General features: G+C 45.7%; 1 protein-coding gene across 1 annotated transcript in view; it reads left to right on the top strand.

The window, feature by feature from the left end:
- ATP10A (ATPase phospholipid transporting 10A (putative)) overlaps positions 1-21,297 on the top strand; it is a 176,718-nt gene that overhangs the window by 50,608 nt on the left and 104,813 nt on the right. The window contains 1 exon segment of the mRNA XM_046654707.1: positions 14,852-15,056. Coding sequence (XP_046510663.1) covers positions 14,852-15,056 — 205 coding nt within the window.

A 21,297-nucleotide genomic window follows, 5' to 3' on the forward strand; every position in this document is an offset into this window, starting at 1 on the left:
CAAAAACACTGAAACAATTTTTGTTTCTATTTACAAGCCCTTTCAATCCCAAATCACTGAGGAGCGCTGAGGGAGAGTCTCCTACTCCCTCATCTCAGAAGACTTCAGCGAAGGCCCAGACTCATCATTATTACGGGTTTTAAATTGGACCAGAGGTGACAGGTCGGTGCAGGCTTTCCCCCAGAGGGATCGTGTGTGACAGTCACGTCTGTGGCACCCAGGTACCGTGAGGTGGGCTCAGCTGTGTGACGGCAATTCGGTGCTGAGGTGGTGGGAACCCCCTGGCTGATTCAGTTCCTCAGGAGGGACGAGCGTCTTATCTTTGTACATTTGTATGGCGACAAAGAACACTTTGTGTGTAACCAGTTGTAATGTGCTCAATTTCCCAAAGAACAAAAACTATACTGTTTTTTTTTCTAAATAAAGAAAAGCAAGAACATCTATAATTTAGCAATTCCCATTTGTCAGCATTTTCCCCCCAATTATCTAAAATTGGAAGCACGAGCTACTTTAGTTTCAGGCCTTCCTTCTATGCGTGCTTTTAGAGCAGCTTTCCTGACTTCTCGCTGTAAGTCTTGGGGAATTAACCTAACCCCCTCTGACTCTCAGTATCTTCATCCTTAAGATGGAAATGGCACCACCTCACAGGGGTTCTGCAAAGACAGAATGGTGACAGTGACCCTGATGTGGCCTTGTGGGGTTTGGCGCCCATGGCACATGGGAAAAGGTGACTGTCAGCATGGCCGGTCTCACCATATTTTTACCCAAGGAGGAAAACAGAGTTCATTGTTTGTTCTGAATTCCAGCATTGTTGATCGTTCTCAGAAAATTATTGGGTGAAGTCAACTTCCTGAGGTTACTGCTGCTGTTAACTGCTTTACTGGAGAAAATGGGGATTTGACCCCCAAGCTGTGAATACCAGAGGTGTCCTATGTCACCACACAAACTGTATAAGAAGAAATCATGTCACCATAGCATAGTCTGATCATATTTTGACATTCCTTCTGTTCCAGGGGCTAAATCTTCTGAGGGGGCAGTGCTTGTTTGAGGTCTTTCAGTGATCCTGCTTCTTCATAGCCTGTCACAATTTAGGGACATTTGCAATAAATATGTTATGGAAAAATGTCATTGTGGTGATTTTTTTTTAGGAAGGTTTTATGTAGAGAAGAGGTTGCTTGCTTGGTTTCTAATTCTGCATGGCAAGGAGAAACCCAGGCTGGTAGTGGTTGGGGAGGCAGGTGCTTTGCAGGAAGCATCAGGAGGACCTCCCAACAGTGCAGGAAGAGGCAAATTGGGCTGCACCGACCCAGTCTTCCCCCTACCCCCCACCACAGTGAGTGAGATTGATCTGCTTTTCTGGCTCTTAGTTCCCTTGTTATTTCAAATGAGAGGGAGGGAGCTTGTCACCAATGAAGTCTTTTTGCTTTCAAAATTCGGATTCAGAGGAAGCAGGGCGCTCTGGGGAAATGTGGCCTGAGCACAAATCCTTCTCCCTTCCAACCCCACGAGCCTGAGCAGAGTGGCTTCTGGGGTCTCTGGGCACCTGGAGCAGGCCTTGGGTTCCATCCAGGTCCCTAATGAGCACCAGTGCAGGCTCCCCCCACAGGCCACAGGCACTTGGAGAAGAGTGTCAGAGAGACCTGGGATGAGTCTCACAAAGCAGAACATCTTGAAAAAGCCTGGGCCTGCAGAGGTCTGTGGGCCTCCAGTGGGGAAGGTGGCCCTCCATGCATGCAAGGATGCCTGTCAGTGCATAAAAAAGTGACTAGACACCCTAGTCCCAGGGGTGATTTTCACTTGCCCCTGAGGCTGGGAGAGGCTACTAGGGAGGCCTGGGTGAAGCTCTGTGCTCTCTGCTCTCCTGGGGACCACTTCACCGTCCATCACTTTAAAGAGCAGAGCAGAGCAGAGCCGGAGCATGCTAACTGAGCACAGTGACTGTTCCTCCAAAGGGGCCTGCCTGCCAGGGAGAGGCAGATGATTTGAGCAGGGGGGCTCATACCCACAGAAATGGAGCTGCTGCGGAAGCCTTGTGACCACACGGAGAAGAACTACTTAGACTGTTTCAGGGAGCAGTGAGCACCTAGGAGAGGAAGTGGGGAAGATGGTCCACTGAAAATAGGAACAAAAACTGTAAAATACCTCAGAATAAATTTAACAAGAAGCCTCAAACCTTCGTGAAAAAAAACAGCACTGTCTTCTTGAAGGACTTAAGCAAGAATGTAGGCAAGGATTTGAAGGATGTATGCACTGGGTGATGGAGAGCTTCCCGTGGCCCTGGTGGAAGAGTGAGTGCTAGTGCAATCCCAGTTTTCTTCCAAGAATATGCCTGTGTGTGGTACAGTTCTGCCTGGAGGTTCTCTTGGGATTGAATAAAATGGCCTTATCATGCCCCAATATAGCCAAGACATTTTTAAAAAGATGAAAAAGGAGGGACTTTTGGTACCACTTAGTGGAACCAGGGCTGCACCATGCAGTTGTGTGTGACTCCTAGGTGCCCTGCAGGGGGGAGTGGGAGCCTGTCCGGCATTCACCCCACGTGCTGAGCTGGGGCTCCTCCTAGGGGCTTATTCACCCAGATGGGGGTACCTCATGGTGGAGCTGAGCTGACACACTGTGCAGTCAGACTAGTATAGTGTGGACCTGAAAAAAGGCAAGTTGATTGCTTCAGCATAAAAGGTAAACCCCAAATAAATGATATTATATGTGAGAATTTTAGAGTGGGTGTTTAAGTTCAATGGGAAAAAGATTATCTAATAAATAGTGTTTAAACAGTTGGCTCTCTGGAGGAAACAGCATTAGACCCTTAGATTGTACCATATAAAAATGAACATCAGTTGGTTTGAACATTTAAATATGAAAAAGAAAAGAACTCTGCACTTCCCCCACAAAAAACAGAGTCAACACATACAGCTCAAGGGCGCAGGAGACATTCTTAAGCCAGGCCTAAAAAAAGTCAGACATATTAAACTATATAAAAGTTTTGAACTGTTATGTGAGAAAATACACCACAAGCAAAAATTGAAAAAACAAACCATAGTTCTTTAGAGAAAAATATTTTCAAGGCAAGAGACAGAAAAGGGATTACTATATTTAATATAAAAGCTCTCAAAAATTCAGTTGTCAAGAATGAAGCAAACAATACAGTCGAAAAAATGAGGGGAAAATACGCAGTTAATTCTCAGAAGAACAAGTCAGATGGGCTGGGAGTCAGGGAGATGCAGATAAAAGGTAAAGCGTGGTATCCTGCCTGTCAGACTGGCAGGGAGGTTTTAAGAAGAGAGGAAGAAGCAGCTATTGCTGCAGAAATACGGGGGCCGGTATTAGATACATACCGATGGAGAAATGTGAATTCTCATAGCCTCTTAGGAAAAATTATTAAAAACATGAGACCTCTCCCAGCTTTAGGGCATCTCCTGTAAGAATGTGGATCATATTACTTCTGTCTGTTTTGTGGGGATGTTATCCCAATGAGTGAAATGATGTAGAAGAAGTTACCTTGAAAACTCTAAAATAGCCCCCAAAGTGTTTTACATGCTTTACAAATGGGCAGTATTATTATTGAGATGGCGAATCTGATCCCCTCGTCGTGATATCTGCTGAGATATTTTGAGAATGTTCCATGAAATTCAGAAAAGTCTGCGGTAGAAATGATTAGTCAAAAGAAAAAGTTCAATGTTAAAATTTCCAAATTAGTCTCTAAGTTGTCTTGCTTTTAGGTATCATTTTGCTATTGCAAGCTAGTATATTTCCTGGGAAAAGTTCATTCTTCTGGGTATGCACTGTTGCTTTGTAGTGAATAATTGTGTGGTCCTAGCATAGTATAGTGTGGGCTGAGAAACTCGGCACCCATTCTTCTAAAGAAGCGAGAGGCCCTTGTCATTTGAGGGAGAGTTCTGCCAGGACAGTGATCAGTCCTTTCTGACTTCCCCTCGGAGGGGCCAGTGTTTTCCACTCCTCTTGATGCATTTGGGCAGTCTCCTCCATGCTCATGTGTGCTTCCACACACATCTGGGACATTTCTTACAGTGCATATAGCTTTTTGGAGATATCTGGACTAGAAAATATTTTAGAAAATATCTCATGCATATAGTTTAAACTACTGTATTTTTAGTAATTTTGCTCTCACAAGATTCACTTCAGAAAAAATCACCCCAAGTGTCCTCTCTCACTGCCTCTGCCTTTTCGTGTTAGATTCAGAATCCATTAGCGTATCTCACCGAAGAAGCAGATGGTTCAGTTTAGGGGAGAAAGAAGACACATTCTGTACATTACACAACATATTTGGGTCAAGTTCCTGCTGCAGATTTTACCATTTCTGTTTCAGTGCTGAGTTCTCACCTGTATGATTTTTAAAATGTATTGTTTCTGTAAGCCTCTACTCAATAATCCATTTTCCAGAATGTTTGTCCCGGGTGCTTCAAAGTAGTGGTTCTCAACCAGAGGCGATTTTGCACCCCGGGAGGCATTTGGCAACATCCAGAGCCACTTTTGGGTGTTACAGCTTGTGGGGAGGGGCACACTGCTGGCACCTCTTGGGTGGAGCCCAGAGATCCTGCTCAGTGTCCTACAACACAACACAGCCCTGGTGATGAAGAATTACATGGCCCCAAATGTCTGTCTTGCTGAGATTGAGAAACCCTGCTTTAAAGCCATTGTCTCTCTCATTCTGGGCTTTCCCCTTTTCTGCCTGTTGTGTAATGACTGTGTATTAAATTTGGGGTAATTTTACAGTCTCGTGAGCTTTTTTAAAGTGCTGTGAAAATTTTCCCTGTCTCTATCTCTGTCTGTCTGTCTCTTCGCCTCACACACACTCCTTCATTTGCCCACCACCTGAAAAATAAATTCCGTGAAATGTTTTCTTCTCCCCAAAGCATTGGGCCTGGTGCTAAGGATTACTCCACTTGAGTTGTAACATGCCTGTCTCATCCAGAGGATGCCAGAAGCAATTTGATGTTTGGAAAACGGCTTTCTCTTCACAGAGATTAATTGTTGTCTGCCAGTGAAGTAGTACAGAATGACACTCACCAGGCAGTCATGTTTTCCGTGTGACTCTATGGTGAGCACCGCCCATCCAGGCCCCCTGGTTCCCTTGACTACTGAGAACAGTCACCTCGTCTCTCTAAGAAAACAGAATAGTGGCTCATGCTGTAAGAGGTAACTTGATGTCCATTGGTGGTATTTCTGATTTTACAGGGCAAAGTCAAACTCACTCAAAAGCTAACAGTGATGGGGGCCAGCCCCGTGGCTGAGTGGTTAAGTCTGCGCACTCCACTTTGGCAGCCTGGGGTTTGCTGGTCCTGATTCTGGGCGCAGACCTACGCACTGCTCATCAAACCATGCTGTGGTGGCATCCCATATAGAAGAACTAGAATGACCTACAACTAGGATATACAACTATGTACTGGGGCTTTGGGGAGAAAAAAAAAAGAGGAAGATTAGCAACAGATGTTAGCTCAGGGCCAGTCTTCCTAAAGAAAAAAAAACGAGGAAAAAAATCATGCACAAAAAAATAGAAAGGGAAATCCAAATAGAGACCATGGCCTCACTCAATCCAGGAAGGTCTGGTGCCCACCTCGAGAGCGGGAAGCACCTAGGACCAGAGGAGGGGCTGCTCGAGGTTAACAGAGAACAGTTTCTCCTGGAAGAACCTGGAGAGGCTGCTCAGACCCCTACCTGTAGCCCAGGAACCCCAGGTGCTAGAGTATAGGCCCCCAGCCCTGAGCCATCTCCTCTGGCCGTGCCTCTTACTTGAGTCATTAACTTAGAGAAACAGTGCATATGCTGGTGCTTGTGACCCTTGGCAATGCACTGCCCAGATGTGAGGCATCATTATTAATGATTGATCATTCCAGAACCAGTACTGTTTGTAAATATTTTCCACAGGAGGTATTTTTGAGAAAGGACGGGACAGCTTTCCGCAGAAGTGACCTGTAAGATGCCTGTAGTGTGGAACCACCGTATTTGAAAATGAGCAGTTTGGTCCGAAGCCTTGTCTCCAACAGTGTCAGTTGTGTCCTGCCCAAGTTGGGAGCACTTCCCAAAGCTACCAAGTCATCCTGAAGTTGTGAGAATAAACCACTTTCCTGCCTTAGTGACAACCACCAGCCACCTTTCATCCCAGAGGGAGTCTCCAGGGCGAGAGGCAGACAGAGTCCCTCTGTTGCAGCGGCTCTGAAGGTGCTGGGTGCAGGTGGTCTCAGTGAACGATGAGCTCGTCCCTCCACCTGCCAAGGCTGATTTAGGGCATACTTCCCAGTTTGTTGCAAAGACCACAATTTGGTGACTTCTGACCTTGGACATGGCCCCTCTGGTTGTTTGCAAATAGGCAGGGCTTTTGGAAAATGGACCAAAATTTGTTATTCTGTGTCTGTGTCAAACACTGCATAGGGCTGGAACTGTCTGCATTTTCACCTTTTTTCAGGCATAGCAATATTTTGTTTTCAGACCATATTGGTCTCTGGGCTGCATAATTTACAAGAAAAATATGAAGAGTTTTTGGCTTAGAGTTTTGCAAAGTTGTCACTAGACTTTCCTCCTTTAGACCACCGGATCAAATGTGCTTTCTAAACCAGATCGCCTCGAGGCTTCGTGGACCCTGGAGTCAAACAGGTTTGGTTCTTATTCTGCCACTTTCTGGTTGTGGCTTTGGATGGATCAGTCTCTCCACGTCAGTTTCTACATCTGTACGTGAGAGTACAGTGTCCAGATTGTGTGAGGACTCCCTGAGATAAAGGACATGACATGCTCGCACAGTGCCTGGTTCCTAATGAGTGGTATGAGGGGAAGCTGTGCTTACTGTTCTGTTGTTATTGTTATTAAGATGACAATGATGTCTCAATACTGATAGGGACTTGCTGTCTAGACCTCCAGCTGGTGATGGCTGAAAGACTTGTCCCAAGACTTTAAGCCTTCATGACCCTTGTACAGGAGGTTCACTTCTGGAAGACATTTCTCAGTCTTTCAAAAGTCTGAAGTCTCACGTGAGCTGGGCAGGAAATGTGCTTGAGTGGTGAACAGGTCTGGAGGGAGATGAAGTACCAGGAATGTTTGGAAAGGTGACCTTTCTTCTTAATGGGTGTGCCATTTTCAAGTGTGTGCTACTGAAAGTTGCAGTTCCAAAAAAGGAAATAAAAATTCTATGATTGTGTGCTCACATTCCATGACTCTTTTTCCAGATGCATTCACTTGACCATGGAAGGACCAAGGGAGAGGCGTGGAGGCTCCCTGGACTCCTACTCCTGGCTGCCCTTGGTGGTGGGTGGGCACCGCGGAGACTTGGGCACACCTTCATTCTGTGGACCCTGTGCTCTTCTGGACCCCAGCCCGTGCCATGCCCTGTCTGCCCAGCCACCTCTGCTGGCTTCCCCACCTGAGCACTTCCCTACTCTTCGTCGTCCCCCAGTCATGCATAGCTCTCATCACTGTTTTCCTTCCAGCCATACTCTCCCTGCTAATCTCAGTGATGGTGTCCACAGTAGGGTCCTGTCACCTCTGTGCTGTGGGCCCCACATTCCTGTCTTTATCTGCCTTTGTCTTCAAAGCTAGGGGCATCTCCCACAAGCCCACCCCACACACCCCACCAGCACCTTGAACTCAGAATTGCTCACAACTAGACTCTGTTCCTTCCCACAACAGACCCACTCTTGGGTGAGGTTCGTAGCACTCACATTCCAGCCACCAGGGCTGGAGACCTGGACACCAGTATGCCCATCCTCATCTAATCTATTGTGGTGTCTAGTCACATAGATTGTACAGTCAGATTTCCAGGCTGATCCTTTCTTTGCTGTTTCTATTTCCAAGTCTCCTGATCTCTTTTGATCTGACCCTGCCTTGTCTTTGATTTGGGCACTGCCACTCTAGCCTCTCCCTAAATTCCGCTCTGTAGTATAAGTAGTCCCCTTGGAGTGGGGTGAGGTATGGGTTGGGCTAAGATTCTTTTCATTGTTTAGGATCTAAATTCAGACGCCCACTCTTTCGGAAGCAGTCCCTGATTGCCTAATCAAAACAAGTGTCCTTCCTCTCAGCATTAAATTGTACTTAAAAAATTTTAGCACTCAAACCTTAAAAACCTCTATCTCTTGTTTCTCTTCCTCACTCTCTTTCCTGCCCATCCTAACCCAAGACGCACTCCTTTGTTGGTTGGTGTTGTTGGAGGAAAGACAAGTTTAAAGGGGGGAGAAAGCAAGGGAGGCAGTGAAATGGGCCTTCGTTACCCCCATGCCCCCATGGCGAGCACCTGAGCAGGGTGTGGGTGTAGTGAATGGTGGGAGGGTGGGGAAGGGGTTCCCATGTGTAGTCGTGAAAATAATATGCAACTGAATTAAAGCTGACATTTTTGGAACATGGGCAAGTATACAATAAAATATGGCCATATGAAGTGGTTAGATAGTGTAAGGGTAAGAAAATGAACTGTGTATGCATGTTATAAGCATTTCAGACTTTTCATTCATCTCCTAAATTACCAAAAAATAGAAGAGGCAAGCATCTCAAACTGTAAGAGGCCCTGGGAAGCCGGCAGGCGGCACCTCCATGCATGTGGCATGTGGTATTTTGTGGACATGGTCAGCAGTGTAGGCAGCATGCCACTGCAAATGCCTGCTACTGGTTTATGTTGACTCCAGTGCCACTAAACGTGAATGATGGTGTCAAGGGCAAGTCAGGAGTAACGTGCTGTGGGTGGAATCAGAAATGAGCGTGCTTCTTCCTCCCCCTCTTCCTCCAACCCAGGAGGACTCTTACAAATGGAACAGCTCACTCATGGATTCATAGCCCAGGTTGGACCAGGGACAGTGAGGATCCAATAATAATTGTGACTGTCCTTGTACAGAAGTGGTGGTGGGTCACCAAGGGTGTTAACTGGTTGTGGGCAAATTTGGAATCTGTTGTCAACTTAAGAAAAAAATGTTCCTTTACTATTAGGGAGAATTGTAGCTGATAACCTAAATGCAAATCCACTTGAAAACAGCATGTTAAAGATGCAAGTACAGTTCCCTTATTTCCTGCAAATGCCTTTTTAAAAGAAACTGTATCTAAGTTTGTTTGGTTTTATGAAATAGATCCCAGCTTCATGAAACACATTGGAGGGATTTATAAATACGTTGTTGAAAACTCTTAGCCATTGCAGAGACGCGTTGAATCCCAACGGGTCAGTGAGGCTGAAATGGTGACGATTCTGAGGCATTTCAAAAAATAAAACATTAAGAAAACATTTCTGAGCAGTAGTCCTTGACCCTGCATTCATGAAGAGCTACATAAAAGTAACATAGTGATCTCCCAGCAAAAATGTGCTTTTCAACTACTTAACGTTATGCCTGTAAATTCCATAAGTCAGCTATCTTCTCTTATGAAGGTGTTTACTTAATAACCTTAAAAACATAACTAGTACTGGGGCCAGCGCCGTGGCTGAGTGGTTAAGTTCGTGTAATCCGCCGCGGCAGCCCGGAGTTTCGCCAGTTTGAATCCTGAGCGCGAACATGGCACCGCTCATCAGGCCACATTGAGGCGGCATCTCACATGCCACAACTAGGAGGACCTGCAACTAACATATACAGCTATGTACCAGGGGGATTTGGGGAGATAAAGCAGAAACAAAAAAACAAAGAAAACAAAAAAAAAAAAACCACATAACTAGTACAAATAAATAGTTTAACTCCCCTGAACAAGGGAGCAAAAATGATGAATTAAGGAATCTTAAAATTTTGTTGACTGCTTTTCTTTAAATAAAATTTGTCGCTCGTCATCCTAACATGTCCTTATTCTTTCACCCCTGCATTGTGTTGTTTTGGACAAAAAAGGCTCAGATAAGAATTTCAAAGCTTAGCGTGACTAATTATAAAATGTTGTTAACAGATTTTCCCAGAAGAGGAAAATTGATCACAGAAGGCTTACTTTAGGCTCAGAACAGACCTTTGAGATCCTCTGTTTAACTCCCTCACTTAAGAGCTAAGCAGACAGCGGTCTGAGAGATGAGGCAGTGCTGCAGAAAACCAGTGGCAGGGCTTTCCCAGAAAAGACTCGCTTTTGCCTTTGACCTCATAACTGGATCTTTTAAACAAGACATTTTTATCACTACTCCTTTTCACCTTGTTTTTTTTCCCCATCTCAGAAATATCACACTTTTTTCACTAATAACCTTTGACTCTCTTGGATCAACACTGAATTTAGACCCAGCAGGAATCCTGAGCAGGGAACTGTGGCTAATCGGAAGAGCCGGTGTCGTTCCTGTGGAGTAACCATGTCCCATGTTTTTAATATTTATGACACAGCCCATGTTTCAAGACTGCATGTTTTCAGGGTTTCCCCACATTTGAATGTGGTATTCATGCCCTCTGATGGGCTTCCACTTTGTGGAGAGAGAGAAACGTGTTGGATTTTAACGTGTTGCTCTGCATTCTTCTCCCGTGAAGTTATTTTTCTCAGGTAAGCATATTATTAAGCTGAGTGTGGGTGGAGTTGTCAGTTTGCTGCACACTGTAGAAGATCGAATCGCCAGGGAGAGAGAAGTATGTAGCTCCTGCTTCTGAGCAGAGAAAGGAAATGGTATATATTAGTTTTCTATTGCTGTGTGACAAGTCACTATAAACTGAACAGCTGAAACAACACAGACGTGTTATCTCATGGTTTCGGGAGCCTTCTGCCCAAGGTCTCGCCAGGCTGCAGTGGTGGTGTCAGCTGGGGCTGTGGTCCTGTCTGAGCCTCAAGTTCTCTTCCAGTCTCCTTCAGACTCTTCAGCTCCAGCAGTGGCAGGACTGACACCACGTGCTCTTGCTGGCTGGTGGCTGGGGACCACTCTCAGTTCCTGGCCATGTAGCCCCTCCATTGCTGTCTGATACTTCCAGTGTCTGACTCCCTGTCTTTTCCCTTAGGCCCAGATTCATAAGGCTCCTGTGGCTCTGTCAGGCCCAGGTGGTCTCCCTGCTGACTGGGTCATAGTCTACTGATTGGTCACCCTAGTTACATCTGCAGGACTGACTCCCACCACTTTCATAGTCCCGACCTCATAGAGGGGCTGGCAGGACGTGTACATCAGGCCATCTCAGAGTCCTGCTGCTTCATGGGGTAGCACTTGTCCTTAGAAGGAATATGGTGTGGGCAAACTGAACAGTGCCACTTCGTAAAATTGCTGTAAACAAATCCATAGCATTGAGGACTGGGACGATTTTAAACCTTACCACTTTAAAAAATACAACCCATGCGTCTCAGGAGCATCCTGTGGTTCCTGGAGGGATGCAGGCATGTCCCTGATTGGAGTTAGAATTCAGGAATTTGCAGAGAGGCCGTGGGGTGGTGTGCACTCTTGAGACTTTTCCTGTGTACGGGAAGGGTCCCACATCCTGTCCACCCTGAACTGCATCCACAGTGACTCTGGAAACAGAAGCCAGTCCCAAATTGTTTACCTGCTCCTTATAAAAGTCTAAGAAGAAGGTTATTAGGATGCCAGTGTTCTAGTATTGTGTCAGCGGGATTTGTTTCTGTCTTCTCTATGGTGCTTTTCCTGTGCACAGATGTGTAGGGGAGTGTGGGGCACATGCATGTGGATAATCCACCTGATGCCATGCCCCTCCCTTACCCGCGTCCTCTGCTGCTCATTCTGTTCTCTCGCTGCAGCCTGGGAGCTGCTCCTTCCAGCAGGAGTGGTGAGAATGGAAGTTACTGGGTGTTAGTCAGCTTGGGCTGCCAAAAGAGAGCGCCACAGACTGGGCAGCTTAAACAACAGAACTTTATCGTCTCACAGTTCTGGAGGCTGGAGGTCCAAGATCAAGGTGTTGGCAGGATTGGTGTCTCCTGAAACCTTTCTCTTTGGCTTGCAGGAGACGGTTTTCTCTGTGACCTCACATGGGCTTTCCTCTGTGTGCACACAACCCTGGGGTGTCTTCCTCTTCTTATAAGGACACTCAGTCACATTGGATTAGGGCCCCACACCCTATGACCTCATTTTAACTTCATTACCTCCTTAAAGACCCCATGGCCAAACACAGTTGCTGGGAAAAAGTAAATATACCTTCCCCATGAAAAGGAGGGCTGGTTATATATAATACATATATGTTGTGTGTAATGTATATATTATAAATGTATATGTATATATGTACCTATATAATATGTAATGTAGTATATAATATAGTGGCATATATAAAATATATATGATATATTATATTTTGTGTATGTATATATGTATGATAAAAATAAATAAGAGAAAAGCAGGCAGGGACATTGCAGGGTTGGTGTAGGGTCCAGGCCTGGTGCTGGGCCCTCCAGCTGGCACAATTGATGGGAGTGTGTGGCTTTCATGGGGAAAATCTTTGGTCTATCGAGGTGATGAAGGGGTTCCTTTCTGCTGTTGTTGTTTCCCGATTCTGGGTTTTCCAGGGTCCTGCTGCTGTAGGAATTCCTGTGAGCTGCAGAGCCTTTTCACAGAAACCAGCGCTTTCTCAGGCTTCCTGGAGCCACTCTGCCTCCGGCTTCCTCTGCCCCCCGTGGCTCATGTGGGTCCTCTCCCCAAGACTATCACCAGAAGCCTCCTCACCCATCGCCTGCTGTTTCCAGGCGCATCTGGTGGCTGTGTGGGGGCTGGGTGGAAATCTCTTTTGGGGCTCAAATGCCTCTACCAAAGTTGCTGTTTGAAAAATATGTTCTGATGGAGCAGGCAAGCTAATGTTTTAAGATTACAAGGCAGATGGAAACTGACTTTCTTTTTGTTGAGTTCTATAAGTGGAATGTAGTTAAGATAAACTGTGCACAGACAGCACTCCCTCCCCGCCTCCTTGGCGTCACCTCCCTCTGCCTGTCCCCGGGCGAGTCCAGACCGCCGGTCTCCTGGCAGTTCCCATCACACCAAAACCTGTCCAGCTCGTTCTCAGAGCATACGCTGCCTTCCTCTGTGACTAAATGGTGACCTAGCTTTTGGAAACTTTCTTCTGGAAGAGGACGGACGCTTTCAAGTTCCCTTGTACTTTCTGTGGGAACCCAACCAATGGTCATGATGGGGAAGAAAGACTGAGGAGCTACTGCTTACAGTGATATAAAGTCAAGGTCTGACCTTTAGGAAAGAAAATAGGAATGTGGTTAACAGTGGTTTCTCTTATCAGACATCAAGGCTGTCTGTCCACTAAGAAGAGGTCTGACTGGCAGTGAGTGAGCAGGATGACCAGGTGATTGAGCGCTGTTTCTGTGTCTTATCTCAGAGCCAGCTGACCTCAGGCTGGAGCCTGCTGGGACCTCGTCACAGCTGGAGTAGCAGCCTTGAAGAAGGCCCTGGCCTTGTAGGGAGTGCAGGTTGGCCCAGGAAGAATACCTTTGTGCTCACATTGGGGGGCTTGATTCTGTAGCCCCCAGGGGGTGCTATCTAGTGGTTTGATCTTGCCTTGCATTTTTTTTCTTTTTTTGAGGACAGAGCTATATCTAATTTATCCTTGTTGGCCCTATAATGACAAAACTATGCTGTGCACATAGTAGGCTTGGAAGATCTTGAATTAGAGGAATACAAGAAAATAGAGGCTTAAAATGGAAGGGGATACTGCTCTCTTCAGTGTCTGGAGCACCTGATGGCTAGGAGCCCCTGGAAGTTTACCATGGGTTCCCTCAGATTCACAGTATGGAAAAAATATCTCAGTACTTCACCCCTGAAGCTCAGGAGTCAGATGTAGCTCACTTGGTCCACCTTGAGATCCAGAATTGCTGCCCTAATTCAGCAGTCTGGACACGCAGGCAAGGAGCGGCATTTTATGGGGAAAGAACCAGAAAGAAGGTGATGATTGAAGTGAAATGTGTTTTAGTGTTTTTTTTCCTTCAACAATATCACCCAGTGGATTTCTTGGTAAGATTTCCTCATATAGCATAGCATGTTGGGATAAAGCCGTGTTCCTCTACTTAGTTATAAAAACGGACAAAACTGCCTCTGAGGAACTCCTAAAAATGCCCTCTGTGGGACTAATTAGCCTATTTTTCCAGAGTTAAAAAAAAGTCTAAAGAAATTTACAAATAACGTTTTCATCTAAATATCTATTAATAGTAACTAACAGGTGTAGAAAACTGACTGTGTTGGGCATTGGTTCTGAGTGACTGGCTTGTGTTATCTACATCATCTTGAATGATGTGGAGAGGATGCATCTATTTTATCTCCATTCTGCAGATGAGGACAGTGAAATGTAGAGAGGTTCTACTTTTGGTCTTTATGAATTTACCTATTGTAGGTACCTCATAGAAGTGGAATCAGACAGTATTTGTCCTTTTGTGACTGGCTTATTTCACTTAGCATAGTGTCCTCAAGTTCATCCATATTGTACCATGTTTCAGAATTTCCTTCCTTTTCACAATTGAATAGTGTTCCATAGTATGGATATACCACATTTTGCTTATCCATTCATCTGTTGTTGGGCCTTTGAGTTGTTTCCACTTTGTGGCTATTGTGAGTAATGATGCTATGAATCCTTGCCTTTAATTCTTTGGAGTAGACATTTTACCCATTTTAAAGTGTACAATTCCGTGGCATTTAGTGCCTTCATAGTGTTGTGCAGCCATCACCACTACCTAGTTCCAGAACATTTTCATCACCCCAAACCGAGCCCTGTACCCAGTAAATAACTTCTCCCCACTTCCCCTCTCCCCAGCCCCTGGCAACCACTAATCTGCCTCTCTCTCTATAGATTTGCCTCTTCTGGATATTTGCTATAAATGGAGTCATACTATATGTGGCCTTTATGAATATTCTTTTTAAAATACTTTCTATTATGGAAATTTTCAACATACTAGAAAGTACAAAGAATTGTTAAGGGAACTCCATGTGCCCTTCACTCAGCTCTGACCATGATCAACCTCCTGCCAGTCTTGTTAATGACGGTCTCTTTACCAGGGAAAAAAAGCAGTATGTGAACCGATTCTGGAAAGAAATCCACGTGGGAGATTTTGTGCGTCTTCGCTGCAACGAGATCATCCCTGCAGACATTCTGCTGCTCTCCTCCAGCGACCCCGATGGGCTGTGCCACATTGAGACTGCCAACCTAGACGGAGAGACCAACCTGAAGCGGCGGCAGGTGGTCCGCGGCTTCTCTGAGCATGTAAGTGCCCCCACACTTCCAGGGCATCCCAGGCACCATGTCCACACAGTATCACCCATGCCGGCCCTCTGGGCTTCAGAGCACTGCATTCCCCTTCCATCAGGCCGGGCCCCTTTTCCTAGTAGATAAGTGGGGGACTTGAGGGTCTGAGAGGACCCCTGACCTTCCTGAGCTCATGAGTAGCCTGAAGCTGTGGGGAACAGGACCCAGTTTTTAGGACTGTCATTTCCACTGTACACTTCTGAGTTTCTCAAAATAGTATTTGGAGTCCCTTTAATGTTATAAGGGACATTTACGACCAGCTGACTGTTGACGTTTACCCAGCTGTTACTCTACCTCACTAAACGGCAACACAGCAGAAGAAGTAATGGCCTGTTGCCGATGCATCGCTCCCCTCAAGGGTGTTTCTGAGTTCAGCATCAGGTCTTCCGTAACTCAGTTCTGCCTAGAGGAACATCAGCCACAGCTCAGAAATGCACAGCCCATGGGGAGTGAGACGTAGAGGGGGAAGTGAGGTCTGACTGCATTCACCAGCAGCCTTGTGGCCCGAAAGTTCAAGCCCCTGTGAAGAGTCCACGCTCCCACCTCCCGGTCTGTGCAGAGGATGCAGGGCTGCAAACTCCGAGTGAAATTAAAGTAGCGTGAGCTGCCAGGATCAGGAAGTGTCTGGAAGAGAAATGGGTTTGCCTGAGCCTTGTTCTCCTAATACCTGCCCTGTCCTAGGATGCCTGTCTCAACCATGCCTGGGAGGCTCCCAGAACCCAAAGTTCCTAATGCCTCTCCAGGGCACAGATTGGTATGTGGACTAACCTTGAAATCAGTAGGATACTGCATCTCCCTCCCAGTTCTTGTGATCTCGGCCTGCACGGGGTTAAGAAGAGGCAGTGGCTGCACAGGCTAGAACGTTACCCACCTAGAGGAGCAGCCAGTGAGCACAGAGGATGACTGTAACGTAAATGAATGTATGTGAATAGCTAATGGGTGAAACTTCAGACACTGTAGAAGATATGGCAAAATTTGAAAACCGAAGAGCAGAGCATGCATGTTTAGGGTAGTGGGTGGGGGAAAAGCCACAAGTGTCTCTCTTTGGTCAAGCCTCAAGAATAGCTTCCTTGTTTCATACCTTCTGGTTTTATTCAGTGACTGAATTCAGTAATATTTAAAAGCTCCTCTGCCCACTTTTTCCCCAAACAACAACTGGAACACTTCATAGCTCAATGATGCTTTCTATAAACAAGCTGTTTGTTAGTCGGATGTTTAAAACTCAAGGATGGCTGCAGACAGACACATCCTATATCACCTTCTGTAGGGCCCCATGAGTGTCTGAGGCAGTAATGGGTTGAGCCATAATTTAGTCAAAATGGCCAAAATTAACAACCCAAACAATTCTGATTTTAGAAAAAGTTTCTTTATCAGCACCCCACATCTTCAATATGCATGCACAATTCTAGTGCTCATTATTGGTATATTTTTTCGCTTTCTCATTTCTTTTTTTTTGCTCTTTCCCTAAATGTTCAAAGACATTTTTCTGGTACTTGAATTCCTGTTCATACATTATTATTCTGAAATATATGAACCATGTCATGGAAAATAAACATAGGAAGTCTCTGACTTTTACAAACCTGTCAATTGGAAAGCAAGGCTCTGACTGCAATCTTCCAATGCCAAGAACATTTCGGTTCTCTGTATTTAAGTGGTTTCATAGAACGGAGTCAGCTAGTGTCTCAGACTGGAGAAGAACTGACTCCTGTCCAATACAAAGTGATATGTTGCGAGTTTGAGGACTGGTCACTTGGAAGTTGTTGCCCGTAGGAAAACATAAATTAGAAGCAATTTGCAAAACTTAGGTGAAGCATAAGAGAGGAGCTTGGCATTAATGCAGAGACTGGGTGTATCTGTCAGGTTCCATGGAGGAAGCAGAAACCACACATGATTCAGGCAGGGAAAGTTTAATGTAAAGAATTCCAGGGGAGGGCCAGCCCCTGTGGCCTGGTGGTTAAATTTGACGTGTTCTGCTTTGGTGGCCTGGGTTCGGTTCCCAGGCATGGACGTATACCAACTCGTTTATCAGTGGCCATGCAGTGGTGGCGGCCCACATACAAAAAGAGGAAGATTGGCAACAGATGTTAAGGTCAGGAGGAATCTTCCTCAGCCAAGAAAAAAAGAATTCCATTGAAGGACTGTGTGGTAAGAAGTAAAGTAAGAAGTAAAAACTTGCAAGAATACAGACATAGCTGAATGAGGAGCAGCCACTGGCCTTGGGGCTGAGATAGCACCCAGGGAGAGGCCCCCCAGGCTGAGTCTTATTCTGATGGCCGAGGGCACGGCCATCACTCAGGTGATGGTAGAAAAGCTGCTGAGGGGCTGTGCAAGCTAGAAGTGGACCCTCAGGGTGCAGGGGAACCATCCACAGGGAAGTGCCAAGCCAGGGAACTTGGGAGATGCCAGGGGCTTCTGGCCGCTGGATGCTAGGGATGCCACCCTCTGCTTGTGGCTCCCACCACTGCAGTAGACAAAACCCAGGTGGTGGCTCTCTAGACAGCTGGCCCCATGGAGCTCAGGGCTGCATGTAGAAGCGTTCCAGGAAAGGGTACAGGGAGCAGCGGCCCAGGTTGGGATCTGGGCCCCTGCCCTCAGGGCCTCTGGTTATCCAAGCTGAGAGCTGAAGAAAACATGCACAGGCCGAGTCCCAGAGAAAACTGTGCCCTGCAGGCTTCCTGTCTTGGAAAAACCTGGAGGGGCCTGGCAATGGAGAATAAATCCAGACTCCCCACCACCCCAAAGCCAGTTCCTTCCTCCTGCAGCGTCCCTCCAGTGCCCTCTACTGACAAGGCAAAAGCTTAGCTCCTCTTTCCACCCTCTCCCTTTCTAGAAGTCATTTATGAAGTGCTTGTTTGCTTTGAGAAGGATGCTGATGAAGAGGGACATGGTCCATGTGCTGCAGGGTCTAATAATTTACCTGGAGGACTCAGGCCTGTTCTCTAGCCGACTCCCGGTATTGAGCAGCAGAAAGAATCCTGGGAGGGCCGGCCCCGTGGCCGAGTGGTTAAGTTCGCGCACTCTGCTACGGCGGCCCAGGGTTTGGCCGGTTCAGATCCTGGGCGCGGACGTGGCATTGCTCGTCAGGTTACGTTGAGGCGACATCCCACATGCCACAACCAGAAGGACCTGCAACTAAGATATACAACTATGTATGGGAGGAGATTTGGGGAGATAAAGCAGAAAAAAAAACAAGATTGGCAGATTAGCAACAGTTGTTAGCTCAGGTGCCAATCTTTAAAAAAAATAAGAATCCTGGGGTCTCCTGTTAGGGGATTGGGGTTGCAAAGTGGCCGTCAAGAGGTCAAGGAAGGCTTCCAGAAAAAGGAGCTTGAAACTTACTCTGAAGGCTAGGATGGGGAGGGTTGGGTGCCAGGTATGTTAGGCAATGACACAGGTCAGAAGGCGTCTCAGAGGTGGAAATAGGATAGGATTTAATGAATAGCATTGGACAAATTGTACAGAATTGGAGGGCTAGCAGCAGGAAGGCAGCAGGCACAGCCTGCCTAGACCGCCAAACCCAAGGACAAGGCTCCCAGACACTGCCAGCCCTCGCCATGCCTCTCACATTTGTGGTAGCACAAACATTTTAAAAACAACTTCACATATTTTTTAATATGAATCTTGTGAGATCGTGATTGTCACATCCTTTTATAGATGAGAAATGGAAAATGTGACATCAGGAGATTCTTCCAAGGCACCCTCCTCCCAAATCAGGGCAGAGTTGGGAGCCAGTTCTGGGTTCTCTCACCTCCTGAGTTGGTTTTCTCCAGCATCCAGGCCTCCTGTTTCGCACTTGGCATCTGTGGTCACTTCACAAATATTCCTTCAGACCTGCATCCCTGCCCGTGAGCCTGCATGCCCTCAGCCTCTGAACGAGTAGAAGTTTCTAGTTCATCTATAACATTTGCACAGTCATTTCTGCAGAATTGGGAGTTCCTTAGGCTGATAATTTTTTACAAAAGTTGCTTTTTTCAGAGACTAATTCTTTTGATTTTTCATTCTTTCAACAAGCATTTATTGATTGCCCACTCTCTTCAAATGCAGTTCTAGGCGCTGCATTGGTCAAAGCAGGCTACCATCTTTCCCCTCACAGCGATTATGAGGCCGTGTAAGTAAGTAAATTAGGCAGATGGTGGAAGAGCATTGGTGCTGAGGAGTACATGATAAAGCACAAACAGGATGTGAAATGTCAGGTGGGTGTTGGAATTTCAGGTGTAGGTGGGGCAGGACAGGCCTCCCCCAGAGCTGTGGGAGAGTGGGACCTGAGACATTGCTGGACGAGCCTCATCAGTGTCTGGGAGGAGCTGTCCAGGAGGTGACTTGTGTACTGGCTAATTTACTGAGAAAACACGTTCCTCCAGTTTGTCTCTTGGATGGACTAGGGGCTTATTACCCTCTCCCCCAGGCACACCCACGGGGCCATCTGCCTCTTGCCGTCTGGAGCAGTGACTGTGAGGCTTGCAGGAAGAGCTGAGATCACAAGGCTGCCATCACAAGCCTTTCCAGGCATGTGTGGGTGTGTGCTTTTGCGTGTGTGCCTGGTAGATGCTCCCAATCAAGAGGAAGGATGAAACCGGTATGGAAACTCTCCTAGGCTGACAGGAGTCTGAGAAGCTACTCGAAAACATGTACCAAATGTCTAGACCTGCAGTGATCCTAAGACGATTATGTGGCTTTACCTCCACTTTGCACATATATTTTTACCAAATTCCCCCCAGTGTTCTTGGGGGCCAGGTACTCTCAGGCAATGACAAAGAAAAGTTTCCTTTATGAGGGAGAGGTAGTTCTCCCCAAAGTTACTTGAAAGAATTCAGGGAGCTTAGAAAAATGACTTAAAAATTCCCAATATGTAGGAGACAAAATTATTATTATTTTTTGTTTCTACCTATACATGTTCCCCAAACCATCTCTACCAAGTGAAAACTAGAGGTGAGAAAGTAGAGTTTGCAAGATAGTTCTTGCACCAAAGCTGCCTTTTCCTTAAGCTTTTCAGATTGTTAATCTTTAATTAAATTAACTACATTCTGGGCCGTGGAATTGGAGGAGGAAACAATCCATCATATAAGTAGAAAACAAAGACAGCTGGCTGAGTGTGTTCATTGGATCGGTCAACAGGAAGCCTTTACAGAAAAATGTGTGGTTTTCTTTTCAAGTCTCTAAGTTCGTAATTTATATCGTGGGGCATTTTCAGTCTCAAATTTAACAATCACATACTTTTGTTGAAAGATATTAAATATGTAACAGGAAAGACTATGAGAAAGAAAATTACTTGGAGAACACAACAGCATTTAAACTAAAATTGTAATTCCAGCAAGTGTGGATATTCCAAGCAATCCAGGTAGGTAGGTAATGTAATTATCTGAGACATGCCATGTTTTATAATATCAACTGGGTTAGCTTCATGGACAATGTAAATTCGATTGTGTAGTAAGATCTTTTTGTTTCTAATCCTGGTGACTTTGCCAGAGATTCTTTTCCTGGATCCTGTGATCTAGCAAATCAATGCTTATAGAGGGTAAGGTGTGTGATCTTAGTGAGAGCAACTCAGTGCCATAGAGTTGATAATATTAGGCTAACTTGAGTAGTAATCCAAAAAGATCTTATTACAACGTATGGAAACTTGAATATTCTCTGTGTGCATTTAACTTCATGTTTTTTGTGTGGTTACAAGTGGTCATTTTTTGTTCTAGGAAAAAGACAAGCAAAGCAGTAAGAAGTTTTGGTTCTCTTTATGGTGGTATACAGTGGGAAATTCTGTTTTTCTCTCTGACTGTATTTTCATTGTTAAAAAAAGGGAATTTAATCAAATTCCAACTTGACTAAATATAGTTGAATTGCATCAGCAATTGCAAAGGGTTTGAGGCTTTGTGTTTGTGTGTGTGAGTGTGTGTGTGTGAGTGTGTATGTTTCTGGAGCAGAAATTTCTCTACCAGTAAGAAGAAGTGACAGTGTGAGATCTGTCCAGTTGATGCTAAGTTCTTCCTCACAAGTGGGTGTGGATGTGTTTGTGTGTGAGTGTGTGCATGTCTGTGCACACGTGTGTGTTTGCACAAGCATGTGAGTGTGTGTGCAAGTGTGTGCATGTTCTAAAGAAGAAAGCAACATGAGGTGAGAGTGCTTAAGGTATCACTTTCTATTAGCTTTGAGGGGAGAATACATATTCTTTCTTGGGCTAGGACATAATGTTCTAGAAGCAGAT

This window comes from Equus quagga, chromosome 2 (genome assembly GCF_021613505.1).
Source record: "Equus quagga isolate Etosha38 chromosome 2, UCLA_HA_Equagga_1.0, whole genome shotgun sequence".
Classification (NCBI taxonomy): domain Eukaryota; kingdom Metazoa; phylum Chordata; class Mammalia; order Perissodactyla; family Equidae; genus Equus; species Equus quagga.